A 16,113-nucleotide genomic window follows, 5' to 3' on the forward strand; every position below is an offset into this window, starting at 1 on the left:
AGTGAAGTGCTAGGAACTGAAAGATGTAGATTTAAAGGAAACTTGTTCCTCTGCAGATGATTTAAATGCTAAGTGTGCATGTATGTCAAGGATACACGGAACTGAATCTGAAAACTGTTATCTCCTGGAGACATGAACCTTCACTGTACTGACTGCAGAGGAAGGGCAGACCCCAGTCATTTGCGGTGCCAGCAGGTGCCCTTTCTCTGCAGAATGAGCTCCGTGTGTGTAATTAACACGAGGAGGCTTCTCCCCCAGCTTTCTCCTCAGGTCCCTGGTGCCAGGAGTTCTCAGGACAACGACTGGACCACAAGAGGCTTTTACGGGGTTTGGAGATTGGGCGTTCATCGATGTCCTGACAAAGTCGTGTTAAAGGGCCTGAGTGCAGGTCCAGGGCTGGGAGCAGAAGTGTGCAAAAAGCAAACACTTGGGCAGTGTACCCAAGGCAGTACAAACACGCGTCACTGAGCTCTGCTGAATTAATTCTGTCATGGGGTAACATCCTGTCCCGGTGAGCCAGGCAGCATGTGAAAGGTGTGATTAAAAATGGATAGTTATGAGGCAGATATGCTTACAAATACAACTCATTACCACAGCCAGATATGATCTTGAATTGGAGAGATAGCTACACACACTGTTTGAATAAGTAAATTTAGCAACAATTTATGTGCTATAAATACATTTCTCAAAGTAGAGTCTGTCTATTTTGTAACTATGTGAACTTGGTGAGGTCATGTTTGCCTTGGAGGGCTGAGAAATCAGCTCGGTGCTGTCTGCTGTAAGGCAGTATTATTGCTTATAGATGTCTGCCCCTTAAGGGAAATGACCTGAGATTATTTAAAATGAAAGGGTATGTTCCACCTGTGATTATTTGCTTTTAATCGTTGGAGTTGCGGTGGAAACTTTTCCTCCAAAGGGAACTTCCAACTGGTGATGCACTGACAGCTCCGTGGTGGGGAAGTTTGAAATTTGTTGTGTTTCCTGGGGAGGGAAGGAGTCACAACAGCTATTGGATCTTTCCAGAGCTACAGAAAGATAGAGTAGGATTTTGTCCTTTATTGACATTTTACACTAAGTACTTTCAAAATGCTGTGGTTTCTCACTTTTTTCTGTTTGCTCTCTGCTAGTTTTTGGGTTTTTTTAGAACTTGTATAGAAGGGGGGTAATTTTTTTCCCATTTCTGTCTTGAAAGCATTTTTCTTTGAACTTAGTATTTATGTTCACTTGTATTCCTTGTTCGTGTACCTAACCACAGAACTGAAAATGCCAGAAGTCTGTATCTTCCAGATGTTTGTTCTCTGTACACTTGTTCTTCTAACCAGGGATGCTGAGCCAGAGGTGTTACAGTACCACGTATGTGTGTCTGAAATGGCTTCAGCCATCTGATCCCCATCGTTTAGATTAACTGGGGGCAGGGGAGAGAGGAGAAGCAAGCAGGAGGAGTGCTGTCCTTTATTTTTATTTTTTAATTAGATACCATTCTTTGATATATTTTCAGCCCAGGGAAAGATTTTGGGTGGTGGAGACTAGAAATTGGTGGGAATCCTATCATTAAATTTCTCCCCTTAGTGCACAATTGCTTGTTCCTTTGAATACAGAACAACAGAGGAAATATAGGAAGCACTGCTGGTTTTTTAGTTAAAAAAGCAAGTACATGCCAGCAGGTGCCAAAAGCATTGGTTAATGAGATACTGCCACCAAGCATCAGTAACCAGGCACACACAACTACTTAAATTTGGCCAGATCTTGTCCATCTATTTTGTCGTTGGGCATTTAAACGCTTATGGATGTGAAAGAAGCAGTCTGTTAATTTTCCTCACTACTTCCAGTTTGTTTTTCATGTGGCATAAGAACACTCCCACTGTGTCCATTTTCTTTCTTCCTGCTCTCGGTGCCTGTATTTAAAATGAGCCTGCAAGAAAAGCCTGGCTCTGCCCTGGTAGCACCAAGTTGAGCATCGTCACTGCCTTGTTCTGTGGGCCTTTACCAAGAGCAACAGTGTATTTTCTAGGACGATTAAACTGACAGACTGCTTAGCAGTCAATGTTAATGCATTGTGAGAGCCACCTTCACAGCTGCTCAGCAAATATTTCTGTTGGTGCAGCTTCCCCTTGCTTCGGGAGGTTTTTACCTCTCTTTCTCCTGTGCTCTAAATCTGCGAAGGGTTCAGTCTGTGCCTTTAAGTAGGTGCAGGGGGTAATGGGGTTTCCTGCTGCTCCCAAAACAAGGATTCCTTAGCATGAGCCTCTTGGTCGGTGTTTTGGTTCAGCCTGGTACCTCTGTGCTCACTGACAGCCCTTGCGATTGCTCTGGATTCGTAGCTGTGTGTTTTCAGTATCATTCCAATTTATGCAGTCAGGTTTCTAATCCGCATCAGTTACTCCAATAAATTTCAGATTGAATTCTGTTGCATTGCAATGAGTAATCTGAAGAGAGTAAAGTGCTGCTGGTGTGAAAGACGTTAAGTCAGTGTTTGAATAGCAAGACGCAGTGATCTCGTCAATCTTCCTGGAGCAATGAAGCAAAATGGTGCGAATCCCTGTGTAGCTGTAAACTATGAATGTTTTTGAGATCCTTGGGTTTTACATTACTTTATCTGATGAATTGCAGTATTTTTAAGGGTGGGTTTTTTCACTTAAGAGGAAATGTCCCTCTGTTTCACCTGCTTCTCTTCTAATTATTAGTTGCCCACCTCTTGGGAGCATAATTAAGAGGTCTCTAGCCTAAGGAAACGGATTAAAGAAGTTGTAAAAATGCAACTGTAATAAATGGGCACTGTATAGCCATTAAGTCCACAACATCCATATTCATGATTATGCGTTGCTACTTTAATGAATTGATATTTAGCTGTATAACTTACTTGATTATAAATAACGCTGATTGCATTGGGAACCGGCCTAGCACAAGAGGAGTAATAACCTCTCTCTTTGTTTCGAAAGACTTAGGCAGGAATTTTGTTTAAGCAGTAAATATGCGTAGTAGAAATTGAAACTTCTTAATTTTAGACTCAATGGATGTTGGCTGCCATCAGGCAACATAGGGTAATGAGCAGTTGTGGTTGTGAGAAGCCCCAGGACCGATGGAGCGTCGAGCAGGGGGCAGAGCCGTGTGAAGGGCAGGGTCCCCGAAGGATTAAAGGTTGTGCGGAGCGTTTCTCCTGTTTACGCAGGCCATGTGTCTGTCTGAAGTTCACTTGAAAGTCTTGGAAATACACATCTAACCTGATAAAATATTGAAAGCTGCTTGAGTGTTTCATGTCTGGGGACCTGGATGGCGGTTAGGAGAGCTGTTACAGTGTGCTCTGAATGGGCAAGAGGAGGCGTGCAACGTTCCCCTGTACGGCGCGGCAGCTGTGTGCTTAGGCAATGGCATGTAATGAGCACGTGGTAGAGGAAACATGGTGATAAAAGCTATGTATGAAGCTGTGAACCTTCAACATCGACTTCTAGGTCTGTTTCCTTTTCAGTCAGATTGATGAGTGGTGACAGAAGAGTATAATCTCTCTGGTAGATGATTGGAACTAGTTATGCTCTTTACCAGAATTGTATTTTATTGAGCTTATTCATGATGTTTGCTCAGTTAAACTTTTGAGAGCATAAGGAGCTATCATGGTGAATTATCCTTGACCTATCATTGTGTTTGCTTTGCTGTTCATGTGTCACTGAAGAATAAAAACAATTGCTTTGAATAAGCAAATTCCACACAACTGCACCTTCAAAATCAAGTGCTCCACGGATGCATCACAGCTCTGCTTTTTTCCAAGCCTGTCACCTTTCATGCAAACTAAAACCTGCATTGGTTTCCCTTGGTTCTCTGGGTGATGTCTGTAGATGCCTCCCATTTGTCATTCCTCTTCGGTGCCTTTCAGTCATTACAAGCAATGGCTTTTGTGGATAAAACCGAGTTAATTTCTTTTCATATATTCCCATAGCTTGGGAAATTCTTTATTCATTTTCGCATCTAATCCATGTCTACATGGTGTGTGTTTCTTCTGCTTCACATCTGAAACATGGCCTTTCTCACTCATCTGCATAGCTCCAGGCGCCTTTGCCCAAGCTCTGAGCATTTAGTGTTTTCCCTCAGACTTCTGGAAGCCAAGCGGTTGCTGATAGTGTTGAAAAAGTTCTTACAGGAATAATTTTTGTATGATTCCGTCAACCTACTTCATTTACCTTCTACTTTCCCCATCTTCTCTTCTGCTTCAAGCATGCTATTCATGTTCAGGAGCCCTGAACTGCACCCAGTGCCCCGGGATCCAGTTTTTCACCCGTATGTTAAAGGTTTCCATAGAAATACCCAATGTCTTCTTCTGTGCTCTGCCTCAGTCAGTCCCTAGCAGAAATCTCTGCAACTGTTCCTAAAAGTAACCAGAATACTTGCAAAACTAGCACATTACTGCTGCAGAGTTTCCTTTTTCAAATCGATCAGCAAAACCTGAGCTGTTTTTCCCATCAGTGAGGATGCTGTGGCACTGCTGTAGGATCTAACGGCTACTCCTGCTGTCCTGGCCTGTCCAAGTGTGTGCCCTGTGTGGCCTGGGAAGGACCTGCCTGGAGTCCTTCCTTGTTTAGTAATACGAGTTTAAAGAAACGTTGGCTTTCAAAACACTGCTATAAGTCTGTGGAAGTTTTATTTGCTATACTGCCTTTACACGTGCTGCCTTTCACTAGGACATTGAAAAGATGATTCATTGCACCCTAACACTGATCTGTGTATCTTAAGGGCTATCTTTCCTGTAATTCCTTAAAATTTGGCTGGAGTTGCCTGGTCTTAAGAGTTTAGGCATTCTTCTTGCTCTTTTGTCGATAAACTGGAGGATTGAAAGATGGACACGATACAGTTAATGAACTTTTACGAGTTTGGTTTTCCTGTGCTTGGTGGCAGACCCTACTTTGGGGCACGTTAATAAATGCCTGGGTTTCGGGAGCACTGCACTCCCTGCTTCCTTTCATTGCAGTAGCCGAGGTTCCACTGGATGAGACATTTGCAGTGGTAAGACTTCCTGCCGAGGTCCAGACTTGGTATTTTTGAGATTGAAACTGTCGTGTTCATGAAACTGCTTAATTAGAAACACATTCATTTCAGTTCACACTGGTGGAGTCTCGAGCAGCACAGCCAGGCACACGGGGAAGTTGAGCATTTGTGCAGCTGGCAGCTAAACCCATGGTTTATACTTTGAATATAAAATTACTGGGTATTTTCTTGCTCCTGGAATGTGGCCATTGGAAATAAAGAGATAGCATTTGTTGCAAATAAAACATGCAAACTGACAAATAAAAATACTCCTCAGTTGAGCAGTAGTCCATACGTAATGTGTGCATCGTGTTGGATGGTAAAAATTCCTGTCCAAGAAGTGGGATGTGTGGTCTGGGTCTCATCTGTGGCATTCCCAGGGAAGCAGAAGCTGCAGGATTTGTCCCAGTTTCTGATTTAACAGTTCCCCTGGGCTGTCTGTGTTGGGTGACACTTGGGCAGAGGGGCATTCCCGCAGCCTTGGCAGTTTAGGAAACGTAACGGGACGTGATGTGCTGTGCTTCAGAGTTCTGCAGATGAACTCGTAAGGTTTCTGTGAAGTTACCCATCTTCAGTGTCTTCAGAAAGGAGAGAAGTGCTTTCATGTCGAATGTCTAGTGCAGAGGCTGTTTCCATCTCTTGGTGCAGCATCCAACAGAGTGGCAGTTTTAGGTGGTATATTCATAAATGTGACAAATATTAATATGCATATCAGAAAAATATATGCATATATATGTATATAACTAAACTCCTTTTCTCATGAAAATGAGAAGCAGAGTGGATTTTGCTGGTCTGCTGTCTTGCAGTAGTTTTTTCAGCGCTGTACTTCTCTTTCTGAGCAGTAGGCACCAGTTTATCAAAGCAATATGGAAGATATTTTAATCCAAGGCAGTTCAGTGACATTTCTCTCATTTTTTCATCTGAAACTGAAAATGAGTTCTTGGAGCTTCTGTATCCAAAATGAAATGAGGCTCTATTTTAAAAGTTGTGTCTGTCTGTGTGCTTTTCCTTTGCAGGCAGGATATGCCATATTTGCAATTAGCAGCTTTGGCATCCTTTGGATGTGTTCTAATAAGCAGCGCAAATATGAGCGTTCCCTGAGCGCCTGAGTGGGAGGGCTGCAATGAGCTGAATATTAGAAATCCTGCATACCCCAAGATGCGGCTTCCCTTCAGTTCTTCCTGTGTTCCGCGGTCCGTGGTGGTGTTTGCTAACATCGTGGAAGAGAAGACAGAAAAGATCAATCTTTCTGTTCAATGTTAGCGTGGTGTTTGACAACAGAGAATCTCACCCGTGGCTGAGGCTGCAGATTTGGCCTCGGAGCCTCCTGGGGGGGCTACGTTTTGTGTTCTGAAGGGAGTGGTGGTATCAGCATTATCCCAGGAACTCCGAGTTAATCACAGTTTTCAAAAGTAGTTTTTGTGTTTCTCTTCTATATAAATATGTCAAGATTTATACTTAAATTATTTGAAATGGCTGGACACACGTTCACAGGATTTAAAGCTTGTAGTACTGGCCTAAGTATATATTGGATTAACCACTTAACACTACAACACAATCAGTTTTTCTAAAGATTACTCAGATAAAGTGCGGGTATTTTTTTTTAAACTGTAATAACACATTTCGTTTGTTTTATAAAACAAGATTTCAGTATTATAGATACGTTCAATAGCTGTACTTGTGTACCTGTCTTAACTTAGGCGCTTAGAAATTCTGATGTCAGGAAAAATTAAAGTCTTATAGTAGTGAAGGGATATTGCATAGTAAAAGAAGCCTTTCAGATATGAAATAATGTTGTTCACATGTGACTTGTTTATGTATGCATATATATTAAAAAAATATATATACACACATAATTTTTAAAAGCAAAATCCAATCCAGTATCCCAGTGTTTTCCTGTAGCTAATTTTAAAAGTCATAAGTGTTAATCCAGTGTTACGAGAATGTAAATCGAGGTTTTTTTCCTCTTTGCAGTGCTCCAATGCCCTACCTCATTGGAATTCATTTAAGTTTGATGGAGGTAAGTCGTCTTCACCATTTCTGAAACTATATATAGTTTTATGATTTAGAGCCAAATTCTGCAAGCAATTATACATTCATTCATATGCTGAAAAATGAAATAATCCTGTTAATTTGGGAGTGCTGAGAGAATTGAAGTTAACCGCACACAATAACGTTGAATATGAAGAGAGTCTCATTTGAGCCGGTGCACCCTGGGCATGCTTTGTGTCTGTTGCAGTTCAGCAGTCGGTGACGAGCTCACGGTGTGTTCCCCCCACCATCCTGTTGCTCCATTTAATCAGTTTGCTGCCTTGGTTTGACTCTGTATTCGCAAAGGCAAAGTCGATATTAAACCAAAATGTTGACAGTTACAGTTCTCTTTTAGGCTTTTACAGACAGATTGTAATTTTTTTTAATGTTCAAAAGATCTGAAAAGAAGGAACTTGCTGTTAATGTTAACACAAAGCTGGCAGCAAACCAGCCCTCACAGAAAGCTTCACATATAAACAATTCCGAGTAATTCATGTGACTTTTTCAAAACTCTAAAAGTGGAAATAGCACATTTGCTTTTGCTTCCTGTGCGGGTGAAACAGCCGAGGACTTTCCTCAAAAGTGTCTGGAGGACACCTTGAGCGATTCATTGAGATCCCCATCAAACTCCTTTTCTCTGCTAATGGTGCCCTTTTCCCTGGGCACTCTGAGCTCCGTGTGCTCAGGGGGAAGGGGAGCTCCTGCCCTCCTGGGGGCTTCTGATGGGGCTGGGAGGAGCTGCCTGTGCCCTTGCACTTGTTTATTGCCTCGGGGCCCTGGGTTTAGCTGCCTGTGTTTGGAAATCGGTGTTTAGGATACTTAACGGTTTACAAAGCGGAGTTTTACATCACATGAAGTAATGTGTATTACTAGAATGTTTATTCTTATATTGTCCATAACAATACGCAACTTCTCTGGAGATATTGACCAAACAAACATATTCTTTTACTAGGGCCCATGTATGTCGTAATGATCCTCTATGTCTTCGTGTGGTAAAACTTGGACTGGTATGCTGTGTAACTTCCCCCTTTTCCAGCGTTAATGTGACGTGGTTTTAGCTGTCACATTTTGCATTTGGAGCTGGATGGAATATGCAGGACTTTTTCTTCCCATCCTGGGTATGGATGATGTTTTGGTGCCCTTTATGTTGCTAGATAAAGTACGGAATTGCAGTACAATGTGTTAGTGAGTAAGCAATTCTTTTAAAAGTCAACGTGTACGTTTATTTGCACGTCATATGCTTATGTTAGAGGAGTTTCTGATAATTATCCTTGAACACTGTATAGACAGGACGGGAGTCATATCCAGGAAGAAATAATCTAGCGTGTATTTTTTGTAGTGATCAAGAAGTTTTCTGCCCTGATCTGTACCAGGTAATCATTGGTGTGCTTCTTATGGTGTCCATCTATTTGAAAAAGAAGGAAGAGACCTGGGAGAGGATGGGGTAGTATCTCAATACAGATCCTTGTCAGCTTTCACAAGTATTCTTTTCTCACAAAGAGCTCTGTGGTTATCCTGGCAACGAGAATAGAAAAGAAATTAATGATTCGACCTTGGAGTTGCTTTGCATGATGCCTTGCTCCTGCCCTGCTGCAGAAACCCCTCGCCTCTTGCTCTGTTTGAGTTTCTCAGCTCGCAGGGCTCTGGGGGCCTTCCCCAGATGCAACCCATCTGCAAAAAACCCAGAACAGCAGAGTTGGTCTTGGAGAAGCCAATTTTCATCCATTTTAGTAACTTGTGGAGAAATCTGTGTAGTACTAAAGCCAGTGCAGCTGTTGGATAGCCGGAGGTTCTGGAGCACAGACACACTTTGGCAAAGTGCAGTTACTCAAAGTGCCTTATGAAATCAATGAAATAAATAAACGGTTTTTTTTCTCCTCCCTCTGCTCTTAAGGTTAAATTGAATATTTCCAGGTAGAAATGCATCTTCCAGCTAACCGTGCTTTTTCCATTGAAAAATAAAGTAAAACCACACCGTGGGCTGTTGTGTTTGTTGGCAAATACTGCGTAATTTTTCTTGGGGAAAGGAAAGGCGACGTTTGTGAGATGGGCCAGGGAATTCCTCGTTGATATCTTCACCTGGTTTTGATGCTGAAAGCTTACTCTGTGTCCTTTTCTTCGCATGTAGGTAAAAATGGTACGGTTTATTTGTTAGAATAACAACTTAATAGCAACAGCATTTTTCTCTTACGTTCTAACAGCTCTGTGTATTTTTAAAAATGGATTGTATTACTTTTTCCGTATCAAAATAGCTTTATAAACTACAACTACAAACTACTGTCATTATCCAGTATTCACTTTTCTTTAAATGCTGAGATTTCAGTAAGCAGATAAGGGGTTGATGACCCAGTCTTCTCTTGGAGTTAAGGCAGGGCGGCAGACTTGCACAGAGAGAGCTGTGGTGTGAAGGGGAGGGTGAGTTTGGAAAAGTAATTCTCTAGTTTTAGTGTTATTTTGTGGGATTTTGCTATCTCTGTCTTGGAATGGGTCTGCTGGAAGAAACCCAGCAGAAATGTTAATGATTTTAAACAAAATCCAACCTCTCTCTCACCTTGAAGGATTTTTTCCGAACTGTTGTGTATCTCCGAGTTAGTTTGCAGTTCTCGTGTTACACAGGGTCTCTGCAGAAGGAGCAGTTGCTTTAATGGAAAATGACAAATCTTTCTTATTATTAAAATATCAAGCATATCCATTGACTGTTAAATCTAATTTGCCGTGACTGAAATGTTCTCCAGTGAGATAAGATAATCTCCTGTTATAGGTCAGAGGGCTCCAGCTGATTTATGAGGGAAAGCCTTGGTGGAAAATACAGAGCTGTGTTTTGTGCTCTTATTTTTCAGCTTTTCTATCATCACCTAGTTAGTCATTCTTTATAAGATTTCCATTTAGCAATCCATAAAGTGACTTCAAAGAAGGCTAAAAGTTTATAAGCTGTTGGATAAGCAAGGCTGGAGCTATCACATGAATAATGGAACATGCTTATGGGACTAATTGAATTCATACTAGATGAAGATAAGTACTTAGTACCGATAAATAACAGGATGGGAAACAAAGCTCTATCAAATGAACACATCCCTTTTTTAATCTGGCTTTATTTTCTACCTGCATGCCTTATGCTATTTCAGCGTTCAGATTCTGTTAAGTCGGCCGTTGTGTTGTAAGCGGTGTCAGACTTAGCCGGTAGCCTTTTACGTTTTGTCGTAGGAAGCGATAGTTTCAGCAGCCGTTTGTGTGCAGAGGTTGTGAGTGCGACGGCGCTGATGGAGGAGGAATGCCCGTGACCTCGCAGGCTGCCGACAGGCATTCGGGCGCATGTGGCTCTGGTTAACCCGGGGACGCTTCAGCTCCTGCGCTGCTGGCACCACACTGCTGTGCTTCCAGGCACTCAAGTAACGACAGTGTTCACCGTGTCATCCTCTGTTCGGGGCACAGGAACAACCTTTAGAGTTAATGATTACAAAAGTGTTTCTTACACTTCTTACTTTAGTATTCAAGTCAGTAAAGGACTTTTGCTGGGACTTCTGAATTTAAGATTATCCGGGAGGAATTTGTGTGTGAAACCACACTGCATTTGTTAGAATGGTTTTCTAACATTTTTTCTGAGGAGGAAGGACAGCTGTGCATAACATAAAACCTAGATGGGCAGATTATGGTTTTTTTAAAATTTTAACCTGGTATGAGTAAATATGCTCATCCTGGGAACAGAAATTTCACTGAAATAAGTCTTTAATACACTAGGACACAGCGTCTGACTCACATGATGTTGACAGTCCCTTCCTTATGCAGGCAGAGGAGCAGGAGCTGTGTGTGCAGGCTCTGAACCCCATGCACATATTGTGGGAGTGTTTTTAGGCTTATTCACCTGGTCCTCCTCAGGTAGGCATGAGGATGCTCCGTGTGTGACCCAGCGTGACAGTGTGCACAGAGCCTGAGCTGAGGAACCCTGAGAGCCAGGTTACAGCAGCTTGGGCTTGTCCTGGCGGTGCCGCAGAAGGTGCCCTGAAAGTTCAGTGACCAGTGGCAGTGTTAATTGTCAATTAAATTCTTATATTGGGGTGAGGAGTAATATTTAGCTTTTTCAATACACTTATACTTAGTGCCTTTTTTAGCTATAACTGAAGAAGTGTAGCTTTTTTACAGTTTAAATGAGGGGGTTATGGAAATACTTAAATCTGGGTCTGAAAAAACCTAGATTTAACAAATACTGAAATACTGCTGTGCATTGTTTGAGGAGCGTTGATAAAAATGCATTTAAAAAATATGACAAATGGATTTGTTTTTTATCCAGTTATTGGAAAAATGAACATAATAACTGTGTTTTAAGAAGAGATTCTGTGTGTGGGGATGTTTTGAGACAGACAGACCCTGCGGTACTGATGAGAGTTACCGGTGAGTGCAGCAGCTCCGTGTTTTCCTGTGGAGCAGCAGCAGCAGCAGCAGTGATGTTTGTCACTCGGCTGGGAACAGCTGCGTGTGATCAGAGCCTGGGCAGTCACCTGTGCGGGATCAGGCCCCGCAGATCAAGGGTGGGGATGGCGGAAGAGGGAGATGCTCGGGAGGGCAGGGCCCACCTGCGGAGCCCACATCAAAGCGGGGGGTCAGGGGGCACATCCCGCTTAACCAGCTCTGGCTGCTGAATCGCTGCTGCAGATTGTAAATCTGGGGGTGATTTCATTAAGTCCTTGTGGCTGCTGTTGGGGCATGAAATAATAAAATTTTATATCCGTTGCCTTTCCTGCTTCTGGCAGCCAGATTGACGTGCTGTTGTCTGCAGTGTTGTGGTGTTCTTCTGAAGAAAATAAAGGGAAACTATTAACTAAGTAGAGACAAGTCATTAAGCAAATGAGTTTTAGGCTTGTTGCGAAACATACTTTCATAATGATTTCAAATGCAGTTTACAAACTAGCTACTGAGAAGTTTTATTAAGAATTTTACCTTTCCAAAAGAATTAGTGGAAGGTACATTTTCTTTTTTCCGTTACGTTTTTTACTAAGTTGATCACATTTGTATCTGGTTATGAGACCTTATGATCAACTGGGTTTATGTTTTGGCACTAATTTAGCCATGAATTTATGCCAACGTGTGTTTTTTGAGGGGGGGAAAGGAGAGTGTTGTTGGAGGTTTGTTGTTGGTTGCGATTTGTTTCTTCTTTTTTTAAATGAGCTATGCAATAAACTCCTTTCAGATGAACAATTTTAACTTAGGATCTTTTCTTTTAGGGTAGGAAATGCAAAAACTGCCAACTGTGGACAGGATATAAAAATAACATTTAGTATAAACTGGTATTAGTATTACTGATGAATATAGCTTCTAGCATGTGGGCTGAGTGGGACAGCGGAGTACCCCTTCATTCTTCTTTTAGCATACAGTTTCTCCGTGTTTTTGCAAACTTTCACATAAAACATTTACATTACTTGGTGTTTGGCCGCTTGTGAGCAGGACAGACGCACTAACTGCTGCTTATTTACTGACCTGGTGTTTAAGGCCCCCTGGAGTTTGTTTGAAAAGTTAAGAGATTTTCACAGTCAAGGTGCCATTTCTGAAATTTAAAGTGCTCTTTTCACCAGGAGATAAGTTCTCTCTGATTAAGTCAGTAATTCTTACTAAGCCATGTTTATAGAGGCCATAAACAATGGGTTCAGGGTGCTTGTTAAAGCAGCTTTCCATACCTCTCCACTCTTTTAAAAAGAGACATTTAAAATAAAAGGCAGGTGTAGATGTAAGTTGGGTTTGATGGTTTTTAGATGATTAATTATGGCTACAAGTAATTCTGTAAGGATGGCTAAGAAAGGTTTGCAGTCGTGATATGCGATGCCCGTTTTCACTGAATCGCGTCTTTTGACTCAGCAAATCCCTGGTCTGCAGTAAAATTAGATAAGGAAACTGTGGTGTTCGTATTGCCTCTTGTTCTTTGCTTCTCCACATTCTTTTCAGCAAAATATGAACACACTGAATATAGTCCTTTCTGTTTACCTTGATTTGTAGAATTTTGTGTAGATACTCAGAAAGCTGTGCTCTGTGGAATGCAGCTGTGTGTGCTTGGGTGGCTGACCCTTTGTCCTTTGACAAAATGACGACAACACACAAACTGTACCTGGGAAAACGATCTACATGTAGTTGTGATTCCTAGAGTCAAATGGGATTTAATGTGAGAAGTTCATTTGATGCTGGGAATTTTTATTAAAATTCCAACAAGAGAGTAAATAGTTTTATTTCCAGGTCAGTTGGGCTGGTAAGTGCCGCGTTTAGCAAAAGGGCCATGTGATTTTTGAACAGAAGCCCTTCTATCTGCTGTTACCTTTGTCAAAGATAATAGCAAGAGGAAAGATGATAAAAGCAGATAAGGATTCGGATGAACTGGTCTGTCTGGTTTCTTTAGGATGAGCCACAATTGGACCATTGAAAAATTGTATTTTTTTCAAATGCATTGCAAGACAGATGCTATAAATCAAGTTTGTCTCAAGTGTTTTATTAAATTTGAGAGTTTGTCTCCGGGGAAATCCACTGTCTTTAATACAAGTATCGAGAAGTTTTGAAGTAAGGTTGTGTTCTTCAACGCTGTAAAGGCACAGCACAGAAGACTTTAACATTCGCCTGCCTTTCGGATGCAGTAATTTCTGGGCCACATGAGGAGATGGTTACATTGGTCAGCCTTCACAGTCCTTGCACCGTGAGCAGCATCCTCCTGTACTGTACTCCTTGGCAGATACCCCTGTCACAAGTCTAATTTTGCTACAGAAAACCCAACATTTTGCTGAAGGAAAGGTTCAAATTCAGCACCAAAGCTACAGAAGCAGCCACTGCCAAGTCCAGGCACGTTTGTTGCTCTCCGGCAGAGGAGGTTTCACTTCCTTCTGTCTTGTCCTACTAGCACTTGGTTTTGACGAGCTTCTGGCTTTGGTTAAGTGCATTGCAAGACCTTTTTGTTAGAGCTTTTTAGCCTCCTCTGAGTATAAGTGAGATTTTTAATTTTCTGAAACAGGAAGGAGCAAATCAGTTTGTCTGGTGCTTCCGGACTCCTAGAAGGAGCAAGACTCCTGGATTGCTTTAGAGTTTATCAGATGCAGCCAACAGAGTGACCTTTGGTTCCTGAAACGCAGAGGAAAGTACCTGGTTTGTCATGCGGTGCTTGTGCTTTTTATATGGAAAGCATTAAACGTAATATTCTTCCATTTAAGTTAGAGAGATTTCTCATGGAAGACCTAAACTTAAATGTCTACAAAGTGTTTTTTTATAGCTGTTGGCTTTTTTTTTCCTCCCCCCTAAGTACACAGCAGTTTTCTTTATAGACAGAGGACTGAGCCTTGGAAACTGAAGGTAATTATTTAGATGCCCAAGGCTCAACTTTGCCATTGTTTTAGAGCTCCAGTTCCTTGCTTTTAAAGGAAACAATTCCCCTCACCCTGCAAAACCTTAATTAAAAATTGAGTATGTTTTTGTTCGTTTTCCTCCTCAGTAACTTGTGTTTGGTCCTACGTATAGGTGTGTAGGTACTTAAACTTTTGTTGGGATATTTCCTTAATTACCCTTTTCTGTAGTTTCACTTTTTGTGATTTTGAATTTTCAAACCTTTACTTGACGAGGGCATAAATACGTATGATAAGTCAGTCAGGGGAAAAAAAAAGGATTCAATTCTCCTGTTAGTGGAAGAACTGTTAAATATTTAGATGCTGCTCTGTTTCATATCAGTGATTCATTTACTGTTGTTTAAGCAGGGAAATAAAGTCTGACAATGTTTGAATTTGCTTGAATCACCAATACCTTTAGACACTTAAAGTCAAGGGTACTAAAGATCCTTCTTTTGAGAAATAGGTTATGGTTTTCTTTTGTGTGTCCGTGTAGTTACAGATGACGTAAACACACAAACTAGATCAGAGCCATTTCTGTCTCGTTTTATGGGAGCAGGATAAAAGTTTACACTCACTAAATGTTAAGAGACCAGGATACGGTGGAGTTATTTTTCTCTTATCTTTTCTTCATTTTAGTTATTTATCCACAAAGTTTATTTTTCAGCATTGTAGAATGTGAATAAATAAAACAAATGATGACAAAGACAGGAATGTTGGTTGTTTTTTAAATGCTTGAAGTTTTGTAATGCGGCGATGTTCTGCCATCACTTGTGTCCTTTATGCTTGAGATTTAACTCTGCTTACATATATTTTCCTTCCCCTTTTCTTGAATTATATTTAGAAAGTAAGAAACATGGCCCTGGAAGATGTAGTGATTCTTAACGTAGACACCAACACACTGGAAACCCCTTTTGACGACCTTCAGAGCCTTCCTAATGATGTGGTAAGGATGAAATTATTTATTCAACTATTCTGTTACTTAAAAGTGTAAATCCCGTTGACCTTTGCAGTTTGTGACTGAGGTGTCTCATTGTGCTACTCTTGTTATTATGAGTAAACTGCTTTACCTCAGTTCTTTCCTGTTTGGAAGTGTTAGGCAATGTTTGAACATTTGCAGTTGTATTTTAAAGCCTCCTAATGAAAATTCGGTAGTGCTCACACAAGCTAGAAATGCTGCAGCAACTCGGTTTCAGATTTGGAATGGCACGATCACGTTTCATCTAAACAAGTCTCTTACTGGGCGGAAAAGAAAAGAGAAATGAAAACTGCACAGGTTATGGTACGGCTGAACAGGAAACAAAAATTCAAACTTCTTTCTTCATAGCATGAAAAACAAATACTATTTGAAACCATCTTTGTCCATTCCATTAGGCAAAACAAATATCCTGTATTTTTAGATCACTTTTGTTTTCAGATGGACTCTTTTTTCCCTCCTGTGACTTCTTCCAGGTGAGTTTTAACGAACATCAGAATTTTATATCCTTAATTATAATATCAAATGGACTACTCCATATTCACTGCTAGCACTGCTCAGTGCATATAAGTGTGGAATTTATCTTCATTCTCAGTCAACCTTTTTATTGGATATTTATTTATTATTTAACACCTTGATAGAAATGTTGTATAAATACTTGATCTTTCCCTTTAATGAGACAAGAATACATCCAGGTTGCTCCTTGCTGCTGTAATCCCCTTCACTAAAGAAGCTGAGAGGGAAGAG

The 16,113-nt window shown here is 41.1% G+C and overlaps 1 protein-coding gene across 1 annotated transcript in view; it reads left to right on the forward strand.

Moving 5' to 3' along the window:
- Positions 1-16,113, forward strand: part of DENND1A (DENN/MADD domain containing 1A) — a gene marked incomplete at its 5' end in the record, with an annotated part of 93,160 nt that overhangs the window by 1,154 nt on the left and 75,893 nt on the right. The window contains 2 exons of the mRNA XM_010189925.1: positions 6,988-7,033; positions 15,235-15,336. Coding sequence (XP_010188227.1) covers positions 6,988-7,033; positions 15,235-15,336 — 148 coding nt within the window. The remainder of the gene's footprint in view (positions 1-6,987; positions 7,034-15,234; positions 15,337-16,113) is intronic.

This window comes from Mesitornis unicolor, unplaced genomic scaffold (assembly GCF_000695765.1).
Source record: "Mesitornis unicolor isolate BGI_N332 unplaced genomic scaffold, ASM69576v1 scaffold5588, whole genome shotgun sequence".
NCBI lineage: Eukaryota > Metazoa > Chordata > Aves > Mesitornithiformes > Mesitornithidae > Mesitornis > Mesitornis unicolor.